The sequence below is a fragment of the Dendrobates tinctorius genome, unplaced genomic scaffold, assembly GCF_039654945.1.
Source record: "Dendrobates tinctorius isolate UK_male_01 unplaced genomic scaffold, ASM3965494v1 ptg000223l, whole genome shotgun sequence".
In the NCBI taxonomy this organism is placed as follows: domain Eukaryota; kingdom Metazoa; phylum Chordata; class Amphibia; order Anura; family Dendrobatidae; genus Dendrobates; species Dendrobates tinctorius.
The window spans coordinates 6,481,415-6,508,004 of NW_027361890.1; the positions used below are offsets into that span (position 1 = coordinate 6,481,415).

General features: G+C 42.2%; 1 protein-coding gene across 3 annotated transcripts in view; it reads right to left on the reverse strand.

Moving 5' to 3' along the window:
- The window catches only part of RPN2 (ribophorin II), a 73,537-nt gene that overhangs the window by 44,495 nt on the left and 2,452 nt on the right, over positions 1–26,590 (reverse strand). For all 3 annotated transcript variants that reach the window (XM_073555286.1, XM_073555284.1, XM_073555285.1), the window contains exons 2-4: positions 20,759–20,952; positions 19,292–19,387; positions 19,032–19,207 (exon numbers count right to left, since the gene is read on the reverse strand). In XM_073555286.1, the coding sequence (XP_073411387.1) occupies positions 19,032–19,207; positions 19,292–19,387; positions 20,759–20,824 (338 nt within the window). In that variant the 5' untranslated portion in view covers positions 20,825–20,952. The remainder of the gene's footprint in view (positions 1–19,031; positions 19,208–19,291; positions 19,388–20,758; positions 20,953–26,590) is intronic.

Consider the following 26,590-nt stretch of genomic DNA (forward strand, 5'->3'; position numbering starts at 1 on the left):
TCACTGATGCAAGTGGTTGGGCGAGAAGATGCAAGGAGCCTGCTTACTACTTCTTCTGTGACTGGTCCAAAATCAGAGAGCGAGCTAGATGCAGTGGGGGATGGAGGACAGTGCATGGTATGAGGTGATTGAGAGATAATTTCCTGTCGAATCTGGTCAATTTTTTCTTTGAAGTAATTATAGAATCATAGAATCGTAGAGTTGGAAGTGACCTCCTGGGCCATCTGGTCCAACCCCCTGCTCAAAGCAGGATTTGCTAAATCATCCCAGTCAGATGTCTGTCCAGCCTCTGTTTGAAGACTTCCATTGAAGGAGAACTCACCACTTCTCGTGGCAGCTTGTTCCACTCATTGATCACACTGTCAAAAAGTTTTTTCTAATATCTAATCTGTGTCTCCTCCCATTTAGTTTCATCCCATTGCTTCTAGTCTTTCCTTGTGCACATGAGAATAAAGTTGATCCTTCTGCAATGTGACAGCCCTTTAGATATTTGTAGACAGCTATTACAGTGCCTACAAGTAGTATTCAACCCCCTGCAGATTTACACATTCGGAATTAACTTGGCATTGTGACATTTGGACTGTAGATCAGCCTGGAAGTGTGAAATGCACTGCAGCAAAAAAGAATGTTATTTCTTTGTTTAATTTTTTTTTAAATTGTGAAAAGTTTATTCAGAGGGTCATTTATTATTCAACCCCTCAAACCACCAGAATTCTGTTTGGTTCCCCTAAAGTATTAAGAAGTATTTCAGGCACAAAGAACAATGAGCTTCACATGTTTGGATTAATTATCTCTTTTTCCAGCCTTTTCTGACTATTTAAGACCCTCCCCAAACTTGTGAACAGCACTCATACATGGTCAACATGGGAAAGACAAAGGAGCATTCCAAGGCCATCAGAGACAAGATCGTGGAGGGTCACAAGGCTGGCAAGGGGTACAAAACCCTTTCCAAGGAGTTGGGCCTACCTGTCTCGACTGTTGGGAGCATCATCCGGAAGTGGAAGGCTTATGGAACTACTGTTAGCCTTCCACGGCCTGGACAGTCTTTGAAAGTTTCCTCCCGTGCGGAGGCCAGGCTTGTCCAAAGAGTCAAGGCTAACCCAAGGACAACAAGGAAGGAGCTCCGGGAAGATCTCATGGCAGTGGGGACATTGGTTTCAGTCAATACCATAAGTAACGTACTCCACCGCAATGGTCTCCGTTCCAGACGAGCCCGTAAGGTACCTTTACTTTCAAAGCGTCATGTCAAGGCTCGTCTACAGTTTGCTCATGATCACTTGGAGGACTCTGAGACAGACTGGTTCAAGGTTCTCTGGTCTGATGAGACCAAGATGGAGATCTTTGGTGCCAACCACACACGTGACGTTTGGAGACTGGATGGCACTGCATACGACCCCAAGAATACCATCCCTACAGTCAAGCATGGTGGTGGCAGCATCATGCTGTGGGGCTGTTTCTCAGCCAAGGGGCCTGGCCATCTGGTCCGCATCCATGGGAAGATGGATAGCACGGCCTACCTGGAGATTTTGGCCAAGAACCTCCGCTCCTCCATCAAGGATCTTAAGATGGGTCGTCATTTCATCTTCCAACAAGACAACGACCCAAAGCACACAGCCAAGAAAACCAAGGCCTGGTTCAAGAGGCAAAAAATCAAGGTGTTGGAGTGGCCTAGTCAGTCTCCTGACCTTAACCCAATTGAAAACTTGTGGAAGGAGCTCAAGATTAAAGTCCACATGAGACACCCAAAGAACCTAGATAACTTGGAGAAGATCTGCATGGAGGAGTGGGCCAAGATAACTCCAGAGACCTGTGCCGGCCTGATCAGGTCTTATAAAAGACGATTATTAGCTGTAATTGCAAACAAGGGTTATTCCACAAAATATTAAACCTAGGGGTTGAATAATAATTGACCCACACTTGTATGTTTAAAATTTATTAAAATTTAACTGAGCAACATAACTTTTTGGTTTGTAAGATTTATGCATCTGTTAATAAATCCTGCTTTTGTGTGAAGTTTGAAGGCTCTAACTTATTTGCATCTTATCAAACCTGCTAAATCTGCAGGGGGTTGAATACTACTTGTAGGCACTGTAAGTCTCCTCTCAGTCTTCTCTTTTGCAAACTAAACATTCCCAAATCCTGCAACCTTTCCTCATAAGACAGGGTTTGCAGACCGGTCACCATTCTGGTCGCTCTTTTCTGAACTTGCTCCAGTTTGTTGATGTCTTTTTTAAAATGTGGTGCCCAAAACTGGACACAATATTCCAGATGAGGTCTGACCAAAGAGGAGTAGAGGGAAATAATGACTTCACGTGATCTAGACTGTATGCTTCTGTTAATACATCCTAGAATTGCATTTGCCTTTTTTGCTGCTGCATCACACTGTTGACTCATATTCAGTCTGTGATCTATTAGTATACCCAAGTCTTTTTCACATGTGCTGTTGCTTAGCCCTATTCCTCCCATTCTGTATATGCTTTTTTCATTTTTATTGCCCAGATGTAGTACTTTGCATTTTTCCCTGTTAAAAACCATTTTGTTAGTTGCTGCCCACCGCTCCAGTTTATTGATATCTTTTTGAATCCTCTCTCTCTCTTCTCTAGAATTAGCTATCCCTCCTAGCTTTGTGTCATCAGCAAATTTAATCAGTTTACCCTCAATTCCTTCATCTAAATCGTTGATAAAGATGTTGAACAATACAGGGCCCAGGACAGAGCCCTGTGGTACCCCACTTGAGACATTCTTCCAACTGGATGTGTGCCATTTACGACAACTCTTTGGGTCCGATCACTAAGCCAGTTATGAATCCACCTAACAGTTGCCTTGTCCATTCCATACTTAGTCATTTTTTTCAATAAGGATTGTATGAGATACTTTGTCAAATGCTTTGCTGAAGTCAAGATATACTATATCTACAGCATTTCCTTGATCCACCCAATCAGTGATTCCATCATAGAAGGAAATTAAGTTAGTCTGACATGACTTATTAGTTACAAACCCATGCTGACTCTGTTTAATCACTTCATTCTTATCCAGGTATTGACATACATGTTGTTTAATAATTTGTTCAAAGATCTTTCCTGGTATAGAAGTCAGACTCACCGGCCTATAGTTGTCTGGGTCCTTCTTTCCCTTTTTGAAGATAGGAACAACATTTGCTCTTCTCCAGTCTTCTGGGACTTCTCCTGTACTCCAAGAATTTTCAAAGATTATGGAGAGGGGTTCAAAAATTTCTTCTGCTATCTCCTTCAGTACTCTGGGGTGTAATTCATCTGGACCTGGAGACTTGAATTCATTTAGGTTAGCTAAGTGTTTCCTCACTATCTTTCTGTTTATAGATATCCTGGATTCTTCAATTCCCTTAATAGGACAGTGAAGAACAGTTGATGTTACATTTCCTTTCTGAGAGAAAACAGATGCAAAATAGGAATTTAAAAGTTCGGCCTTCTCAACATCTTGTCTTACCATTTCATCATTTTCATCCTGTAAAAATCCTATAGCATCTTTGACTTTTCTTTTACTTTTGACATATCCCCAAAAACCTTTATTATTGCTTTTGACATCTCTTGCAAGCCTCAATTCATTGTCAGCTTTAAATAATATGATTTGTGCCCTGCAGGTTCTGCAGACAGCATTATATTCTTCTTTAGATATGCCTCCCTCTTTCCATTTTATAAACATTTTTTTCTTCCTTTTTAGCATGTGCTTAAGTTCTGTGTTCATCCATCCTGGCTTTCTTAAATGCTTCCTATTCTTCCCTCTTTTCGGAATTGTTAACAATACTGCATGGAGAATTTCATTTTTCAAGATTTCCCATCCTTCCTGGACATTTTTGTCTTTAAGGATATCCAGCCATTGGATCCCTCCAATTCTCTTTCTGAATCCCTTAAAATCTGCCTTTCTGAAATCTAACCTTGACATCTGAGTCTTCACAGGTCTTCGTCCTCTAGTTATCCAAAATTCTAAAATAGCATGGTCGCTACCTCCTAGGGTCCCAGCCACTTTTACCTCCTCAACCATTTCCTCCCTGTTTATAAGGATTAGATCCAAGGTAGCAGTTCCCCTTGTTTTCTCCCCTACCTTTTGGAAGATAAATTTGTCAGCAAGAGAGGATAAGAATTTCCTTGACCTGTTAGTTTTGCCTGAGAGAGATTCCCATCAAATGTCTGGATAGTTGAAATCTCCCATGACAACTGTGTCATATTTTTTGGAGAACTTGGCCATTTGATGCATAAAGAGTTCATCCATGTCTTCAGCTTGCACAGGCGGCCTGTAGTAAATGCCTACAATGGTGTCCTTTCCATTGGTCTGTCCTTGTATTCTTACCCAGTTTCCACAGAACTCCCAGTCTCTGAAGCATCAATCTCTGTGCAGATATACGCGTTTCTAACATACAAAGCGACACCTCCTCCTCGTTTATCAAGTCTGTTTCTTGCAAATAAGTTGTATCCTTCTAGTCTTGTATTCCAATCATGTGTATTGTCCCACCAAGTTTCAGTGATTCCAATGACATCATATTTCTTTTCCTGTGTTAGTAGTTCCAATTCTCCTTGTTTGTTGCCCATGCTTTGTGCATTAGTATAGAAACATTTTAGTTTGTGATTGGTTTCTCTTTCTCCAATATTTTTATTAATTAGATTCTTTTGACTTTGTTCTTTCTTTCCACTTCTAATAGCAGAGTTCTCAATAGCATTTGTCAGGTGTATGGCTTTTTCAGGTCTTTTGCTTCCCTTCCCATGTTGTTCTAGTTTAAAGCTCTCCTTACAAGTGTAGCAAGGCGACTTCCAAATACATGTTTTCCAGTCTTCGTAAGGTGCAGCCCCATCTCTAGCAAGTAGTCCATCGTAAAGGTAATTCACTCCGTGATACATAAATCCAAATCGTTGCTGACGGCACCATCGACGTAGCCAGTTGTTCACCTGCTGAATCTTATTCCACCTCCTTGTTCCATGGCCATCCACTGGGAGGATGGAAGAGAAGACCACCTGCGCTCCCAGTTCTTTCACTTTCTTGCCTAAGTCTTCAAAGTCTCTGCAGATGGTTTCCAGGTCATTTCTTGCGGTGTCATTTGTCCCCACATGTAGTAGCAGGAATGGGTAGTCATCTGTAGGTCTGAAGAGTCCTGATATCCTGTCAGCCACATCTTTAATTTTTGCACCTGGAAGACAGCACATCTCTCTTGAAGTTATATCCGGTCTGCAGATAGCGGCCTCTGTTCCTCTCAACAGGGAATCCCCCATGACCACCACTCTCCATTTCTTCTTCACAACATTTTTCTTTCTCCATCCAGGAGGACTCTGAAGGCGTACAAGGTTGCTGTTTGTGGGCAAAGTCTTATCCTGATGTATTTCTTCATCGCTTTCCTGCGTGAGAGCCTGGTACTGGTTCCTGAGAAGTATGGGTGCTGACTGCCTCCTGATCCTCCTGCTTCTCTGGGTCACATGTCTCCATTCCTCTGTTTCTTCAGGTGCACTTCGAATTTCTTCTCTTTCTGTAACATGGAGATAATTCTGCTCTGTCTAAGAACTCTTCACCTTCCATAATGATCTTCAACGTAGCTAACCTCTCTTCGAGATTTTGCAACTTTTCTTCCAACAGGGACACAAGCTTGCATTTGTGGCAAGTGAAGTTTGGCTTTTCCACTGTTAAGTCTGTGTACATGTAGCAAGAAATGCAGCTCACCAAATGGCTCCTGGCCTCTTCCATATTAAGATTTCTTAAAAACGATGAAAGATGAGCCAAAATTCGGTTTTCCGATTTCCTCTTTTCAGCTGTAACGGCCAAAACCCAGTGATCGTTGAGCTCGTGGAGACTCTTCACTTATCCCAGAAGGCACTGGGAATATGCAAATGATCTCAAGACTCTTCCCCTGGTTTTGGCCAGATCGTCAGCTCGGAGCTCCGTGGTTGGGGCCTATACTCTTGGGTTGAATAGAGAATGAAAAGTGTCAAAGAGATGTTTCAGGTTATTGGACAGTGAGGTGATGAGGGTGTTGAAATAGGTTTGTTTTGAGAGGTGAAGGGCAGTGTTGTATGTTCGAAGCATAAACTTATAATGGATGAAATCTTCGTGTAGGTTGGATTTTCCCCACAGACGTTCGGCGCACCTGGAGCACCGCTGCAGGAAACGTGTTTGCAGGGTTTGCCAGGGTGTTCGCCGTCTGTGTTGTGGTGTTCTATTTATAGGGGGTGCAAATTCATCCAGGGTACTTTGAAGTGTTTCATTGTAATGCTTCAGTGCAGAATCAGGACATGAGAGGGAGGAGATAGGGGCCAATGAAGACTGCAAGTTCTTCAGAAGTTTCTGGGTGTTAATGGCCTGTATGTTTCTATAAATATGGACAGTGGGGGTGACCTGAGCAGCCTGGCAGTTCTTGACATATATTAACTAAATTTTGTCTCCTTTGTAACCATCTGTCTCTGTTACGTCAGTGCGGCACACTCTCTGTGCATACTAATGCAATTAGGCTTGCGATTTGCTGATTGGTTTGTTTCTCATATATGGTATATGTTTGTATGCATTGCCATGCATGTATCGCACCAGATGTTTTTTTTTATCCACTTTTAACTATGGCTTGTCATGCCTCAATAAAGGTTTTTTTATTTTATCAAACTGGGATGGTGTGCTGGATAAAATGCTTTTTCTCTTCTTGATATCTGTGGCTGTGCTCACCAGCGGGATCGGCACCCACCTGTATCTCATCGCACTCAGCCTCATTTTGACACATCCACTGCTATGTTGGAAGCTCCCTGACCCTCTCTACTATTTTCATGATAGTCTACTTTGATATTATTAACCTATTTTTTATACTTTATTTGTTTTAGCATTCTGGATTGTCAAACTCTATTTTTACGTCAGTGTGCATAAAAGGGGCTTGTTTTTTGTGGGGCATATTATTCCATTGCGGAGTAATGAAACATTATCGTTTATCAATTTAATCTTGGGGGGACAACCCCCCTCCCCCACCTTTTCACCAAGGTCTTATTTCACACTTATTCACTGATATGACTTATGGGTAATTATTTCAATTCCAGATTGTTACTGATATAACAACAAATATGTGGGGGAAATTTCCAAGTAATATAGATTTTAGTAAAATTTATTATTTTATATTGCTTTTCGTCCCATTCACACGTGGCTATTAGGGCAAACAAGTATATCCTAAAAGGCAAACACGTAAGACACTCATAAGTATTTATTTTTTTTAGATCTGGGTTCTCTTCACTATGACACCAGCCCCAGAGATTTCTTCAGCGAGGGACCGTCTCGAACATACAGTGCTGTGATCATGTAGACTTCAAACTATTTTTTATCACTGGTTTATCTGCCCAGATGTGGACAAATCCTAAAAGCCCTACATATCACAAATAGCACCTACATTTTTGTGCTGCTTGATTGATTTCTAATACATTTCTTGCTGTTGAGCAATAACTGCTATTTAAATGGGTTTTCCTCATCATAAAAAGGTTACAAGTACAAAATTCTTGCAAAAACAAACTTTGAAATTTATACATTATCTAACCCCTTCACAACATATGTGCATTTACATACAAAAGATAGAGGCTGATGAGAATAATTCAGCTAACAGAATAAATTAAAAAAAAAAATTAAAAAATTGTCTGATCATGAAAGGGTTAAAATCCTTTGGTTTCAAGAATGAAAATATATATATTTTTTTTAAACACTCATTGACTAGGATTCTGGCCATTGCTGTAGTCTACTAGCAGTAGCGAGTCTCCTAGGCAAGAAGTGCAGAGCTTACAAGCTCTTTCCAATTGCATGGGAGTGCACACACTATCAATCCAGTAGGAACCCATCACAGAACAGCAGGCAGGAACCCAGGAGGCAGGGAAGCGGAGCATTTCTGAAGACTGATGAGACCATTCCTTCACTAAGTCAAATGGAAATTTGTCATGGCATTATTGAATCTGCACTGAAAATGCCCATCAAATGACAGGACAAAGCATGGCACATTTTAGGCGAGTAGAAACATGCACAACAGATATGATTTTAAGTTCCAAGTTAGTTCTATGTTATGGTGGACATCTACTCAGCAAAATTTATCAGAATCCTGGTTCAATTTGTGCTAAAAAAAAAACCCCAAAAAACAAAACAGGGAATAAAGCACCAGAACACCAGCCCTGATAAAGGTTATCCTCTACTCCTCTTCACTGACTAATGCATGGAAAGGATTGATGAGGTATTCATAATAGAGAGGGAATACAGCATGGAGTGGTGAAAAAAAATATATATACACAATATAGTGTACATACATTAATTTATACACACACACACATACTCTCTCTAATCTCCCCTTCATCTCTAAAATCCTGAACATTTGATCCACTCCCGGCTAATCCATTATCTCTCACATATTTCTCTTCTTGACCCTTCACAATCCGCTCTTTACCCTCTACTGAAACTGCCCTCACTAAAGCCTCTAATGATCTATTAACAGCTATATCAAAGGGCTCTTGTGCATGGCTGTATTCTTGGTCTGAGTGCGATCGGACAAAACATTGGATCGCGCTCGGACTAATGTTATTCTATGGGGGCCGTGGACATGCCCGATTTTCCCCTCAGACAGCTTGTCTGAGGATAAATTTGCATCATGCCAGAGTTTGATGTGATATTCGGATCACACTCAGCCGAGTCAATGAGTCCATGGAAAGCATCTGACTGCACTCGGATGACATCTGAGTACATTCTGATTTCCAAGGACTGACTGAATGGAGAAGATGGAGAAAGTTTTTCCTTCACCTTCTCATCTGAGAGAAATCGGATCACACTTTGCATAATGGACCAGATTCTCTCAGATGAAATAAAATATGCTAGCGCAACCCTTGCCTAATGGTCACTTCTTGTTGCAGATTCTCCTGGATCTCTTTGCTGCATTTGACACTGTGGACCACCAGCTCCTCCTTAATATGCTCCGCTCTATAGGCCTCAAAGCACCTGCCCCCTCTATTCTCCTACCTCTCTGACTGCTCCTTCACTGTATCATTTACCAACCTATCTTCCTGGCATCTTCCCCTTATTCTCGTGGTTCCTCAAGTCTCAGTCCTAGGCCCCCTCCTCTGCTCCCTATATAGTGCCCCTAGTGGACAAACCATTAGAAGATTTGGTTTCCAGTACCATCTATATGGACAGACAGGACACCTTTTCACCTGTCCTGTCTGCCGTGTCTAAAATCATGTCCTTCCTTTACCTGAAGCGGAATCTCTGAACGTACCTATACCCGATATAGCAATTTCCTTGGGTAGTTCAGCCATAACTCCTAAGCATCATGCTGGATGTCTTGGGGTCATATTTAACACAGAACTTTCTTTATTCCCTATATCCAATCACTCATTTGCTCATGTCACCTGCATCTAAAAAACATCTACAGAACACGACACTCTCTCAATTTTGAAACTGCAAAACTTTTATTGTCACTGTTATTCATTCTTGTTAGGACAACTACAACTCTCTACTGATAGATCTCCCTTTTCCCAAATTGTCTCTTCTCCAATCCATACTCAATGCAGCAGCCAGGATAGTGTATCTGTCCAGTCGCTACACCAATGCCTCCACTCTAAGCCAGTCATTGCACTGGTTACCCTTCCACTACAGAATACAATATACACTCCTTGCTCTTGCCTACAAAACTATCCACAGTTCTGCACCACCACACATTCCTCTTTAACCCCTTCATGACCAAGCCTATTTTGACCTTAATGACCAGGCCATTTTTTGCAATTCTGACCAGTGTCCCTTTATGAGGTAATAACTCAGGAACGCTTCAACGGATCCTGGCGATTCTGAGATTGTTTTTTCCTGACATATTGGGCTTCATGTTAGTGGTAAATTTAGGTTGATAATTTTTGCGTTTATTTGTCAAAAAATCAGAAATTTGGTGAAAATTTAGAAAATTTTGCAATTTTCAAATTTTGCATTTTTATTCTGTTAAACCAGAGAGTTATGTGACACAAAATAGTTACTAAATAACATTTCCCACATGTCTACTTTACATCAGCACAATTTTGGAAACAAAATATTTTTTTGTTAGGAAGTTATAAGGGTTAAAAGTTGACCAGCGATTTCTCATTTTTACAATAAAATTTACAAAACCATTTTTTTTTTTAGGGACCACCTCACATTTGAAGTCACTTAGAGGGGTCTATATGGCAGAAAATACCCAAATGTGACACCATTCTAAAAACTGTACCGCTCAAGCTACTCAAAACCACATTCAAGAAGATTATTAACCCTTCAGGTGTTTCACAGGAACTAATGCAATGTGGAAAGAAAAAATGGACATTTTAATTTTTCCAACAAAAATTTTCTTTTAGCATCAATTTTTTCATTTTCACATGGGAAACAGGATAAAATGGATCCTAAAATTTGTTGGGCAATTTCTCCTGAGTACAACGATACCTCATATGTGGTCATAAACCACTGTTTGGGCGCACGGCAGGGCTCAGAAGGGAAGGAGCGCCATTTGACTTTTTGAATGGAAAATATGCTGGAATATTTAGCGGTTGCCATGTCGTGTTTGGAGAGCCCCTGTGTGCATAAACATTGGAGCTCCTCCACAAGTGACCCCATTTTGGAAACTAGACCCCCCAAGGAACTTATCTAGATGCATAGTGATCACTTTGAACCCCCAGGTACTTCACAAATTGATCTGTAAAAAAAAAAATAACACTTTTTTCACAAAAAATTTCTTTTAGCCTCAGTTTTTTCATTTTCACATGGGCAACAGGATAAAATGGATCCTAAAATTTGTTGAGCAATTTCTCCTGAGTGCACAGATGCCTCATATGTGGTCATAAACCACTGTTTGGGCGCACAGCAGGGCCCGGAAGGCAAGGAGCACCATTTGACTTTTTGAATGGAAAATTAGCTCCAATCGTTATCGGACACCATATCGCGTTTGGAGAACCCCTGTGCACCTAAACATTGCAGCTCCCCCACAAATGACCCCATTTTGGAAACTAGACCCCCTAAGGAACTTATCTAGATGTGTGGTGAGCACTTTGAACCCCCAAGTGCTTCACAAAAGTTTATAACAGAGCAGTGAAAATAAAAAATATTTTTTTTTCCTCAAAAATGATTTTTAGCACACTATTTTTAATTTTCACAAGGCTAACAGGAGAAATTGGACCACAAATCTTGTTGTCCAGTTTGTCCTGAGTACGCTGGTACCCCATATGTGGGGGGGAACCACTGTTTGGGCACACAGCAGGGCTCAGAAGGGAAGGAGCGCCATTTGACTTTTTGAAATGCAAATTACTTCCAATCGTTAGCGGACACCATGTCGTGTTTGGAGAGCCCCTCTGTGCCTAAACATTGGAGCTCCCCACAAATGACCCCATTTTGGAAACTAGACCCCCTAAGGAACTTATCTAGATGTGTGGTGAGCACCTTGAACCCCCAAGTGCTTCACAGAAGTTTATAACACAGAGACGTGAAAATAAAAAATATTTTTTTTCCTCAAAAAAAATGAATTTTAGCCAGCAATTTTTTTTTTCACAAGGGTAGCAGGATAAATTGGACCCCAAAAGTTGTTGTACAGTTTGTCCTGAGTACGCTGGTGCCCCATATATGGGGGGGGGGGGGGGGGACTATTGTTTGGGCACACGTAAGGGCTCGGAATGGAAGTAGTGGCGTTTTGAAATGCAGACTTTGATGGAATGGTCTGCGGTCGCCGTTACGTTTGCAGAGCCCCTGATGTGCCTAAACAATAGAAACCCCCCACAAGTGACCCCATTTTGGAAACTAGACCTCCCAAGTAACTTATCTAGATGCCTGGTGAGCACTTTGGACCCCCAATTGCTTCACAGAAGTTTATAACGCAGAGACGTGAAAATAAAAAAAAAAAAAAAAAAAAATTTCCACAAAAATATTTTTTTAGCCCCCAATTTTTTAATTTTCCCAAGGGTACAAGGAGAAATTAGACCCCCAAAGTTGTTGTGCAATTTTTCCTGAGTACGCTGATACCCCATATGTTGGGGTAAACCACTGTTTGGGCACACGTCGGGGCTTGGAAGGGAGGAAGCACCGTTTAACTTTTTGTACGCAAAATTGGCTGGAATCAATGGTTGCACCATGTCGCGTTTGGAGACCCCCTGATGTGCCTATACAGTGGAAACCCCTCAATTCTAACTCCAGCCCTAACCGCAACACACCCCTAACCCTAATCCCAACCCTAACCATAACCCTAACCCCAACATACCCCTAACCCTATCCGTAACCCTAATCCCAACCCTAACCACAAGTCTAACCCTCATTCCAACCCTAACCCTCATTCCAACCCTAACCCTCTTTCCAACCCTAACCCTCTTTCCAACCCTAACCCTCTTTCCAACCCTAACCCTCTTTCCAACCCTAACCCTCTTTCCAACCCTAACCCTCTTTCCAACCCTAACCCTCTTTCCAACCCTAACCCTCTTTCCAACCCTAACCCTCTTTCCAACCCTAACCCTCTTTCCAACCCTAACCCTCTTTCCAACCCTAACCCTCTTTCCAACCCTAACCCTCTTTCCAACCCTAACCCTCTTTCCAACCCTAACCCTCTTTCCAACCCTAACCCTCTTTCCAACCCTAACCCTCTTTCCAACCCTAACCCTCTTTCCAACCCTAACCCTCTTTCCAACCCTAACCCTCTTTCCAACCCTAACCCTCTTTCCAACCCTAACGGAAAAATAAAAATATTTTCTTTATTTTATTAGTTGAGCCTACCTATAGGGGTGATAATCGGGGGGTATATTTACTTTTTCTTTCATTTTGATCACTGTGCGATTGATCAAAATGAAAGAATGGAATCTGCAGCCGGCAGATTCGGGCGGGCGCACTGCGCATGCGCCCGCCATTTTCCAAGATGGCGGCGCCCATCATCCGGCCCCGAGGGACACCGTGAGTGACGGGGGGGATCGGAGGCTGGCGGGGAGCAGAGGGAATGGGAGGGGGGGCAGATGACAGCGGCGGCAGATTGCCGCTGTCATTCAGTTGCGGGGCGGGGGGGGCGATCGCCGGTAGGGGGGGGTGGAATCGGTGTCTCCAGCCATGTCCGATGCTACAGCAGCGTCGGACATGGCTGGATTGTAATATTTCATCCATTTTCATGGATGAAATATTACTATCACTGATTGGCTGTTTCACTTTTAAACAGCCAATCAGAGCGATCGTAGCCACGTGGGGGCGAAGCCACACCCCCTGTGGTGAATTACAAAGCCCCCTGTATCTGCGGGTCGGGTGACATTTCAGTGACCCCGGTCACCCGACCCGCAGGGGGGCTTTAAAGTCATGACGCCACATAGGTGTCACTGGTCAGATTTGTACCAGGTTTCATGACGCCTATGTGGCGTCGTTGGTCGTGAAGGGGTTAACCTCTGTCTATCACTTTACACAAGCTCTCCATTCTGCAACTGATCTAAGACTAGTATCCTGCATAATCCGAACCTCCATCTTCCATCTCCAAAACATATCTAGTGCTGCACCAGTTTTCTGGAATGCACTACCCTGAAACATACTATTAATACCTAGCTCATATATTTTTAAGCGGGCTTTAAAAACATATCTTTTTAGATGGCTTACCACCTCCCTTCACTAATCTAACTCTGCATGTTACCCATTATAATTTTTCCTCAGAATCTGGTCCCTTAGGGTGTTTCCACGGGCTGGAATACTTCAGTATTTGCTGCGGATTGGACGCTACGTACAGGTGCAGCGTCCAAATGTTACAGCATAGTGTAAGGGACTTTATGAAATCCCGTCTCCACTAAGCGTGCAAACACGCAGTAGGCAGACCTGCGTAATTGGACATGCGGCGCGGCTTTCAAGACCGCAGCTTATCTTGCGGAGACGCTCCGTCTCCGCAAGATAAATAACCCAGTCTATGGATACGATGCGGTGATTCCGCATGTGTCCAATGAACACATCTGGAATCACCGCGCATACAATAGAGAGTGGCGCTTTGGGCAGAGCGGGGTATCCGCTGCGTTCAAAGCGCAGGGATTACACCCCGTGGAGACATACCCTTAGGGTATGTGCACATGATCAGGAATGGCTCAGTATTTGCGCATGATTTGACACAGGTGAAATCTGCACCAAATCTGCATCTGAGGTCACTGGCAAATCACCTGCGTTTTTGATGCGTTTTTTTTCATTGCATGCATTTTTTTGTCACTTGAAATAAAGCTAATTGAAAGACGTCTTCTGGGAAGGAAAATAAAAAGTGATTTCCTGTTTGCAGATATATTGGGGTACGTTCCCACGGTCAGTAAACGCTCTGGGTTGGACGCTGCATACATCTGCAATGTCCAACCTGCAGCATCCAGATGTTACAGCATAGGCCTGTTTCACACTTCCGTTTTTTCAAATCCGTCAAAATCCGTTGGTTTCCGTAAAAAAACGGATCCGCCATTTTTTTGCAGGATCCGTTTTTTTTGTCCCATAGACTTCCATTAGTGGTTACCGCGGATCCGTCAAAAAAACGGATCCGTTTTTTAAAAAACGGATCCGTTTGCATCAGTTTCCGTCAAAAAAACGGAAACGGATCCGTTTGGCGGACACAAAAACGGAAGTGTGAAACAGGCCATAGTTGATTTCAAGAAATCCCATGCTCACTATGCATGCACCGATGCCCGCGGGTCACCCGCAGAGACGGACATGCAGCGCGTCTTTCCAGACCGTAGCATGTTAATTTATGTAGCGTTATGTTATGTAAATTACCCATACACTTTCATTAGATGCGGTAAAAAAGCATTGTTTCCAGTAACATGCGTATGAAGTAGCTTACTGCGCATGTGTACTAATTTACATAATGGTGAATCTTGTGATACAGCTGGAAGTACAAGACACAAGAAATGGAGGAAAGCACAGGGACAGGTCGGTCCTCTCCTTTTTAATAAATATTTAAAAAAAAAAAAAAAAAAATGGCGTGGAGTCCCCCTATATTTGTTAACCAGCCAGAGTAAAGCAGACTACTGGGACTGGTATTTCAGGCTGATAAGGATTCAATATCCATTAACATTACCAGCCTAAAACCAGGCGGCAGCAGTCTGCTTACCTTGGATGGTTTGCAAAAATAGTGGGATCCCCTCCAAAAAAAATGGCTTCGGGTCCCCCTATATTTGTTAACCAGCCAGAGTAAAGTAGACTACTGGGACTGGCATTTCAGGCTGGTAAAGATCCAATATCCATGAACCTTACCAGCCTGATAATATAAGGCCGCAACAGTCTGCTTACCTTGGATGGTTAGAAAAAAAAATAGTGGGATCACCTCCAAAAAAAATAACGTGGGGTCCCCCTATTTTTGTTAACCAGCCAAGGAAAAAGCAGACAGCTACTATCTGGCATTCTCAGGCTGGCGAGGCCCATGGATTTTGGCCCTCAGCCTAAAAATAGCAGCCTGCAGCTGCCCCACAATTGGCACATCCAAAGATGTGCCAATTGTGGCACTTTACCTGGATCTTCCTACTTGCCCTGTAGCAGTGGCAAGAGGGGTTCATATTTGTGGGGTTGATGTCACCTTTGTTTTGTCAGGTGACATCAAGCCCACAGCTTAGTAATGGAGAAGCACCTATAAGACAACTATCCATTACTAATCCTACAGTTACAAAATAAAGACACAGCCAGAATAAAGTATTTTAATTTAAATAATGACACGGACTCCTTTAATATATCTTAATTAAACCATACTTACTACTGAACACCAAATCAACCGAAGCCCTCGTTCTACTGTAAGAGAGTGAAGATAAAAAAGCAACAACATACCATACCTGTCCGCCAAGAAGATATGCAAACACGACATGTCCAGCTCTGCTACACCTGGAAGTCATTAAGCCACCATCCAGCCTGACATCCAGACACAGCTGAGCCTGAAGATTATCACCAGAGACAACTCAGCCTCCAGCAGTCACGTGCACAGCAGTTCTCATAATCTGCTGACCGTGAGAACTTGGCTAGTCACCGGAGATAACCCCGTCCCCAGCGGTCATGTGCATGGCAGTTCTGGCGGTCAGCTCAGCTCATCACGAGAACTGCAGTGGACGCAAACTTCCGGCTGTGGCACACACAAGGTACACCTTTATTTATATTAGTACACATGCGTAGTAAGCTGCGTTTCCGCACTTATGTGCATGACTATAAAGATAATGCGGTTTTACCGCATCTAATTAAATCCTATGGGTAAGGGTACCGTTACACCTAGCGACTCACCAGCGATCCCGACCAGCGATATAACGCGGTCAGGATCGCTGGGTGGTCGCTAGTGAGCTGCCACTCAGGCAGATCTCACCAGCGACATTGCTGGGGTCGGGGATCGCTACTTACCTGTCAGACGCGGCGATCCTGCGTCCTCCCGCCCGGCTCCACGTGTCGCTCGTCGTCACAGCAGGAAGCGCCACAGGAAGTGGACAACGAGGAATGGTCCAGCAGCTTCTCGCGCAATCAGCGGGGGAGCCGGTCGGAGGTAAGTATCACATGCAACGATATCGCTAGTAATATCGCTGTAACGTCACAAAATCGGTGACTTTACAGCGATATTGCTAGCGATATCGCAGTGTGTAACGGGGGCTTAATTTACGCTGCGGAGACTGGAAAGACGCTCCACATGTCCGTTTACGCAGGGAAGACGCGGGCGTCTCTGAACGCATAGTGGACATGGAATTTCTTGAAATCCCATCCACTATGCTGTAACATCTGGACGCTGCGGATGTATGCAGTGTCCAACCCGCAGCGTTTACTGACCGTGGGAACATACTCTTATTCATCTGTCTAAACATCTTCCATACACTCAATAGAACTTGGCAGCTGTACTTAGATATTGGCTGATGACCGGATCATACAGCTTTAGATCATAACTCCTAATATAATGATCGTTGGACCATACAATAAAAGCACACTCTTTTATGGCTTTCATATTTCCTCAAAGATTGTAAGCTTGGACCAGAGCCCTCACTCCTCCTGTAACTGTTAAACGCTGTAATTTCTTTGTCTGTACATGTCCCACATAACTATAAAATGCTGCGGAATAGGTTTGTGCTATATAAATAAAATTATTTCTATATTTTACACAGGGGTAGAGCAAGGTGTGCATACATCTACACTGTGTTCCAAATTATGCAAAAAATATTTCCTCATATTTTCTCTAAATTACCTATATGAATTGCAGTCATTGTTATTTTCCAGTCATCTAATATTCTAGTATAATTGCAATGTTTTTGAACAAACTGCCTATGAAAACAGTATATTTTTAAAAATAAACACTCAAAATGCATGTTCCAAATTATTATGCACAGCAGAGTTTTCAACCTATTTTTATTTTGAACAAAAAAAATGGTCAATTGTGAAATTGTAAGTATTATCACCTTATTACAAAATGAAATCAGTTTTCAAGTCAAAACTTTATTCTTGGTGATGTTACATTTGCACATAGGACCCCTTGTTGGAAAGAAGCTTCTGAACTCTCTCGTCCATTGAATTTGTCAGTTTTTGGATGGTTTGTGCTTCAATTGTTTTGCATGTGGACAGAATACCCTCCCAGAGCTGTTGCATACATGTGAACTGCCTCCCGCCATCATAGACACTCCTTTTGATGATGCTCCAGAGGTTCTCAATGGGGTTGAGGTCAGGGGAAGATGGTGGCCACACCATAAGTTTGTCCTCTTTTATGCCCATAGCAGTCAGAGATGCAGATGTGTTATTTGCAGCATGAGACGGTGCATTATCATGCATGAAAATTATCTTGCTGCGGAAAGCACGGTTCTTCCTCTTGAACCATGGCAGGAAGTGCTGTTTTAGAAACTCCACATAGATTATGGAGTTCATCTTTACCCCTTCAGGGATCCTAAAGGGGCCGACAATCTCTCTCCCCATGATTCCAGCCCAAAACATTACTCCACCTCCTCCTTATTGGCACCTTAGCAGTGTCTTCATGGGGTGTCCATCAACCAGCCATCCTCCACTCCATCCATCTGGACCATCGAGTGTTGCTCGGCACTCATCGGTGAACAAAACAGTTTGGAAGTCAGTCTTCATGTATCGTTTGGCCCACTGGAGCCGTTTCTGCTTGTGTGCAGTGGATAGAGGTGGTCGACAGGATGGCTTACGCACAGCTGCAAACCTCTGAAAGACCCTGCATCTTGTTGTTCGGGGGACGTTGGAGGCACCACCAGCTTCAAAAACTTGTCTGCTGCTATGACAAGGCATTTTTGCAGCTGCTCTTTTAACCTGACGCAATTGCCTGTTGGAAAGAGTCCTCAATTTTTCCTTATCAGCACGCACACGTGTGTGCTGGGAATCAGCTACATACTTCTTGATTGTGCGATGATCACGATGAAGTGTCTTGGCAATGTTGATTGTAGTCATGCCTTGACCTAAATACTCCACAATTTGTTGCTTCTCAGCAGCCGACATCCTTTTTCTTTCCCATTTTGGCAAAAAATGTAGGCTGCTTAATAATGTGGAACAGCCTTCTTAAGTAGTCTTGCTTTTATTTGGACACACCTGCCAAACTAATTTGCACAGGTATCTGCAATTGCTTTCAGTGATATAAAGAGCCCTGACACACATCACCATCAATGAGTTTAAATGACAAACCAAAAAATTCTAACCTTATCACTCCTAAACTCTTTTTGCATAATAATTTGGAACACAGTTTACATACACCCTGCTGTATACAGATACAAGGGAGAACTGTTTCTGCATCAGCATGCACAGGAGCAGTGTGCTCTCTGCTGAATGGAGCACCAACCACCCGCAGCAAGCTATGCCCACCCATTTTGAGAGCCAGGAACTCAGGGAGATTTTGACATGACATTATAGGAAGTCAAGAAATTCTAAGCCAGAGATCATTTGACCAGGAGAACAGCTCAGGTTACAGAAGAAATTGAGAAAGCAAGACATTTAATAAAGTGCTTATCTATGGCAGTTAGTTCTCATGAATACGACTTGTAAAATAGTGGTCAATCCTTTTAATTATGCAAATATCTACAATAAGGCAATATGGGAAAGTTAGCTTTAAATTGTTTTGTGGAGATACTTACGCCAGGACATTTTCTTCTTTACCAAGTCTGGTGGTCAGGGCACTGACAACTTCTTGTGAGGCCAGAGGCAGGCCAAAGCCATTGAGTGCCCCTACTGCATGGTAGATTTGGGTGACGGAGGAATCCTCACTGACAGCACCAAGCAGCAGGTCTCTGGTTTCATTAGAGATAGGTACCTAGGAAAATATAGTGGACATCAGAAGCCTGACACAACACTGAAGAATGAAGCAGAATAACCCATCCCACCTCTGATGACCTACCTCACATTGGGATAGGGCTTGACTGGATTGAGCAGCGTAAAACAGTGAATCCACATTACTGGTATCAACGTTGGAGCGAATAAAATTACAGGCAGCCTGTGAGGGGAGTAAAAGTAGATGCTGAAGAACAAATGCTGCACAACACTGCAACCACCAATATACATGTAACTGATGGGTATTACACATTTCAGAAGTACAGCATCATGGTGAATTATGTTAACCCCTTCCCTCTTGGGGAATTTTACTTTTTTTGTGTTTTTCCTCTATATAGCCATACGAGGCACAAAAGCATAGAGACTTGTCCGATACTGATCAGTGTGTTGGCTGAAACAAGTCTATAGGTGACGGAAGAGAGAGAAAAAAAAAACGGACACCACTTGGATGTTTCTCAAGGTTCTCTTATCAAGCAGTCTATGAAAAATGTTGCCCACACGGATGGCTACCATCAGTTACCGTATTTTTATCATCCAACAAACACTAATGAATAGCTGATGAAACTTAGATGGGACAAATTGAAACACTGACCAAAAACATTGCTGGTGAATGACAGTCTGACTAAACTCTGTCCGTTCCTTCATGTACGGGAATAATCAGTGACTTGTGAAGGAGCCGTAACATAGCTAGCATCCAGTGTGTTTGCAGCCGGCTGAGCTCCTGAGCCCGCTCCATACCCAGACACCAGACGTGTGATGTTCATGCATCGGGTTGATGCAGAGCTGACACCAGATGTCAAAAAACTATATATGTTAAATTGATATCTGGTGTACTTACTTTGTATTTCTTATTGAGAAATGTTACATTATGCACATGGAACACATTGCCACACCAGGTCTATACAGATAAAGTATGTAAAGCTACATTTTATACTAGTTTTGTTTTAGGCTTATAGGTGGCCAAATGGATAGGCAAAATCATCTGCATATACTGTATGTGTTAACATATTATAATAATATGTAATCAGTTTCTGTCACACTGTGGAAAACATACTTTGAAAAGCCAGCTAGGGGTTACACAGCTTGGATGACTAGTCCAAAAGGCCGGTACCAGTGCAACTTCTACCAGACAAGCTTCCCTAGACTGATAAGGTCATTCCGAGATGCATAGTCCTGGTCACTTTTTCAAAGTATGTGTTTTCTGAAACGTTGAAGTAACGTCGCTAGTATCCGATTCCATGCCTGTCGTGCTTCAGTTCAGGCAGCAGGCATTTCCTGTCCCGTTCCCTTTAAGCAGCTGGGTCAGTAATGGTAGCTCCCTTTGCACTACTCCACAGGCTCTGTGATTCCTTGGGGCAACTTTCCACTGAGTGACCAGCAAATTCAGAGACAAATTGTTCCAAGGCACCAGAGAGATGATCCTATACCAATATTCATCCAAAATGCATCATAAAAGCAATGATGCGGCCAACAAGCGGCATTTCTCAAGCAGAAACAAAATGACAGATGAAGCTTGGAAATTGCCTAGCCTCACCTTTTCATCTGCTAGACTTGCCCCAAGATGTTTAAAGCCTACAAAGTAGTAATATGCGTTCTCCATGTCAGATAGCGGGTATTTCAAGGCATCTTTTAGTCTCTCCACGTCGGCATGGGTCAGATAATGGCTGGGAGTCAAAGCATGTACGATAGCCAAGAGAGCGAGAACTAACAGGAACGCTGACTGTGAAACTGTAAAGAAAGAATTACATTCATTGTTAGCATGAGCTACAATATTAAAACCACAATACTCCATGTTTCATCACTTTGCTGAAGAAAAAGCAAAAGAATCTGCCTTTTTGGAAAAAAAAAAATAAAACTAAAAAAAGAGATGACTATTAAATATGTACTTAGAGAGTTATTCCCATCTCTATAATCTCATCCCAATATGTAGTAGGTGTAATGATAATATTACCAAATACCTCCAATTAGAAATGTAGTAAAGTTCTTCTGATTCGCTATGTCACTTACCCAATATGCAGAGCATTGCAGTAGGTTAGATAACCATGGTTACGACCAACAACACTTGTCACTATACGAGTGGTCGTAACCATGGATACCTAAGCTACTGCAATAGCTTATCAAAAGAACAATTCTACATTTCTAATTGGAGGAATTTGCTCATATTATTATACATATGCGGATAGGATATTGGAGATGGGAATAACCTTTGAGTTGTTCTTATCGGCCAGGCTATTAAGCCCTGACATCTGACGTACTATCCCGTCCACGGTACCCCGGCCCGTATGACCGGGGACGGGATAGTACGTCACAGGGATCAGCGGCGCTCATGGGGGGAGCGCCGCTGATAGCAGCCGGGTGTCAGCTGATTATCACAGCTGACACACGGCACTATGAGCCAGGGGTGGTCACGCACCGCCCCCAGCAGGGTGGATAAAAATCAATGTTAAAAAAAAAAAAAAAAAAAATCCGATTTTTTTTGTTTAAATCGGATTTTTTTCAATAAACTGCTTTTTGAGGAAAATATTTTACCATCCAAAGGTTCTTCCATCATGAGATAAAGCTGAGTTGTTTAACTCAGTAGAATAAAGGCTGTATGTGTGTAACATTCACAATGCCATGCTCTTCCAGAGGTTTCTGTAGGATTAGTGGGCAGTTTCTCTCCTATATTATCACAGTCGCTCGCTTTACTTACGCAGTTCTCAAAACTGAATTTGACTCCGCAGAGGTCCCAGCCTCTTCTTCAAGGCAAAAATGTTACAACATGAACAGAGTTGAGAAAAGACCTTAATCCTATTGTTCTACAAACCTATGAATACAGAATCAACCCCTTCAGTGCCAAGTCCAAGAAGTTAGACAATATGTTTCTGATTGTTTGGAGTGGAATAGATCTGCACAACACAAGAAGAATGTGAATCTAAGTGTGAGGAGGAGGAAGGGCAAGCAGACAAGAAAATGAAAGTGAAACTTTGAGCACAATACTGCAGCATAGCCACAGACAGACAAGTCTGGATCTGTTTGTGTGTACGATCTGAGGTTGATTACATTCTTTCTTTATAATGGCAGCAGGCCGTAAAAGAGACCCAGTTTGGGAATATTTTAATGAAGCTCCTTTGCCTATCGGTAAGGCAGGCATGCGTGCAAAATGCAAACGATGCAACAAAGAGATGCAAGGCCTGGTGGCGCGAATGAGGAAACATCATGAGAAGTGCGGTGATGAAGATGACCAAAGAAACACTTCTGAACAGGCAGGATCTTCAGGTTGGTAAACATTTTTATTGAATCCTATTTCTAAAGACTGAACTGTCATGTGTGAGAAAAATTATATTTCTTATTATTACTGCATGTTACTGTCATTTGGTAGTTATGAAGAAAAACAAATATTCCTTTTGGGGCAGGGGCAGTGATGTGTTGTGTACAATAAGCAGAAATTGTATAAACAATAAAATAACAGCATTGACTTTTTGTTTAGGGGAATTCATGGATTATGGAAACTATCCACCTCCAAGATCACCATCATCCTGTTCTACAGTTTCAGAGTTATCCATCCAGGATAGTGCTTCATTAGCAGCATCATCATCAGACACCCACAGCCACATATCACCATCACCCAAAAGGAAGAAAAAACCTTTACCTCCTGGAACCACCATAGATAGGTTTGTGATAAGAACTAGCAGATTAGAAAAAGAGTTGATTGATGAAAAAATTGCCCAGTTTATTTATGCAACGAACTCTTCTTTCCGTCTGACTGAGAACCCACATTTCATTAATATGGTTCAGTCACTGAGACCAGGATACAGTCCACCCAGCAGAGCTGATGTTGCAGGGAAACTGCTGGATCAAGTGTATGACAGAGAAATGGAGCAATGTGCAACAGCTCTGGAGGGTAAAATTGTTAACCTAAGTATTGATGGGTGGAGTAATGTCCACAATGATCCTATTGTATGTGCTTGTATAACAACAGAAGAAGGTAAAGTCTTCCTTGCACAAACAACTGATACGTCAGGAAATGCACACACAGCAGAATACTTACAAGAAGTGGCAGTAAAAGCTATAACGACATGTGAACAAAAATTCAAATGTCTAGTACGCAGTTTGGTCACTGACAATGCTGGAAACGTATCCAAGATGAGAAGAGATTTAGAAGAGCAGGGAGGGAATACAAAGCTGCTAATAACATATGGTTGCAGTGCTCATTTGCTGCACCTCTTAGCCAAAGACTTAAGTGTTCCAGAAATAAAGGCTAATGTTGTTGAAATTGCTAAATACTTCCGTAATAATCATTTTGCTGCAGCAGCTCTGAAAAGGATGGGTGGAACCAAGCTAACGCTCCCACAAGATGTTAGATGGAACTCTGTGGTGGACTGTTTTGAGCAGTATATCAAAAACTGGCCTATTCTGATGACACTTTGTGAAGAAAATCGAGATAAAATAGATGGCACTCTCACGGCCAAAATCCTCAACATTGGGCTTAAGAGAAATGTTGAACATATGCTGAGCTTCCTGAAACCCATCTCTCAAGCTTTAAACAAAATACAGAAAAATAGCTGTTTTATTGCGGATGCTGTTGAAATTTGGAAGGAACTGAGTGAACACTTAAAAACAGAACTACACATGGACAGAATTAAATTACAAGCAGTAAACAAACGAATGGGACAAGCACTGACTCCAGCTCATTTTTTGGCAAATATTGTCAATATCCAATATCAGGGTCAAAACCTAAGTGCTGAGGAAGAGGAGTTAGCTATGACATGGGTATCCAGCAATCATCCATCTTTAATGCCAACTATAATAAACTTCAGAGCTAAGGGGGAACCATTCAAGAAATATATGTTTGCTGAAGATATCACACCAGTAAACTGGTGGAAGTCACTTAAGCGCTTGGATTTAGAGACTGTTCAAGTAATGATTTCACTTTTAACAGCAGTAGCTTCTTCTGCAGGCGTTGAAAGAATATTCTCTTCCTTTGGACATTCTAAATTGAGAAATCGGTTGGGACCCAATAAAGCAGGAAAGCTTGTTTTTCTTTTCCAGATTATGAATAGGAACAAAGAAGAAGATGATGATGAAGATGACGACAAGTGAGCTACAGAGGACAGCAGGGACAGTAGTATTTAAGTTTTTCATGTGTCGGCTGGGCTGACAGTCTAAGTTTCTTAAAATATATATATATTTTGTTTAGCCAAATTAGTTAACAAACATGGATGTTTGTTTAAGCAAATGACTTATGCTGTAATGTTGTTATTGTTTCAGTTGAATAAATCTATTTAAATTGTTATTAAGGTCAGGATTATTTTTCTCCTTCCTAAGTACAACAGAACAGTGGTGTCCAAATATGAATGATTAACCCATTAAACTGGGGAGAAAAAAGTAATATAAAAAGTGATTCTAAAAATCTTCATCTACTTGCATGTTAAAGTAGCAAGAACTAGTTTAGGTAGAAACTTTGATTTAAATCACTGATTTAAATCGTGATTTAAATCAGTTAGATTTAAATCAAATCCACCCTGGCCCCCAGCACATTAACCTCCGGCACACTGCGATCAAACATGATCGCAGTGTACCGGGGGGGCACAGGGAAGAATCACGAAGGGAGGGGGCTCCCTACGTGCTTCCCTGAGCCCCTCGGAACAGCACAATGTGATAGCGCTGTTCCGAGGGTCTCCTCCCTGCAGGCCCCCGGGATCCAATATGGCCGTGGGGGCCTTTGGGGTCCTGCAGGGAGGCGTCTTTCTCAGTGCCTGCTGAGAGCAGGCACAAGGAAGCCTGCAGCAGTGGCTGTCAGATCGCTGATCTGACACTGCACTGCAAAGTGTCAGATCAGCGATCTGACACATTACAGTGATGTCCCCCCCTGGGACAATAAATTAAAGTTAAAAAAAAAAAAAAAAAAAAAATCAAGTGTAAAAATAATTATAAAAAATTAAAAAAAAAATCCTGAAATTATCATACCGCTGAACAAAAAGTGCAATAATGCGCGATCAAAAAGACATATATAAATAACCATGGTACTGCTGAAAACGTCATCTCGTCCCGAAAAAAACGAGCCGCCATACAGCGTCATCAGCGACAAAATAAAAAAGTTATAGCTGTCAGAATAAAGCGAAGCAAAATTATTTTTTATATAAAATTGTTTTTATTGTATAAAAGCGCCTAAACATAAAAAAAAAAAAAAAAAAAAAAAAAAAAAGAAATAAATGAGGTATGGCCCTAACCGTACTGACCCGAAGAATAAAGCCGCTATATCACTTTTACCACATGCGGAACGGTGTAAACTTACCCCCCCCAAAAGAAATTCATGAATTGCTGGTGTTTGTTCATTTTGCGTCTCAAAAATCGGAATAAAAAGCGATCAAAAAATGTCACGTGCCCGAAAATGGTACCAATAAAAACGTCAACTCGCCCCGCAAAAAATAAGACCTCACAAGACTCGGTGGGTCAAAGTATGGAAAAATTATAGCTCTCAAAATGTGGTGATGCAAAAACTATATTTACAATAAAAAGCGTCTTTTAGGCTATGTGCATACGTTCGGAATTGTTGCGGAGATTTCCGCAACTCCCTGCTGCGGGAAATACGCATGTGGAATTAGTATGCGTATTCCCGTTAAACACTAGCGTTTTGCAAGCGTAATTAGCTTGCATAATACTAGCGTTTTCCAAGCGATCTGTAGCATCAGTGGGAAATCTGATTGACAGGTTGGTCACACTCGTCAAACACAGTGTTTGACAAGTGTGACCAACTTTTTACTATTGAGGCCGCCTATGCAGCCTCAATAGTAAAAAGATATAATGTTAAAAATAATTAAAAAAAAAAAATTGTGATATTCTCACCTTCTGGCGGCCCCCGCAGCCTTCCCGATCCACGCGATGCTACCAGTAACTCCCGTTCCCAGCGATGCCTTGCGACAATGACCCCAGATGACGTAGCATCATGCGAGACACTGCGTCAAACCCACAGAGGGCAGATGTTACAGCACAGTGGATGGGATTACAAGAAATCTCATGTCCACAGACACCTGAGACTCACCCACAGAGACGAGAGCATCTGTAAGAGAAATTTCACCCATACAATGTACTGGACGCGGTGAATCTGCACGGTACAGTGATCATATGCAGATGCACTTGTGCTCATCAGACGGCAGCACTTAGGACCCAGCGAACATGCACTGTATCCAAAGTGCTGATACTTCCGGGTCGTGTGCACCCAGCCTAAGTCTTCGTCATTAGTCTTATCTTTCTAACATGTTTGAAAACTAATTTTTAAATGAATCAATCAAGAAACTGTGAAACTGGGGAGCATAAGCAAGAATTTGTTATCCCTCTACGACAGATTGTGTTATAAAAAAAAAAAAAAAAAACTGGGCGCAAA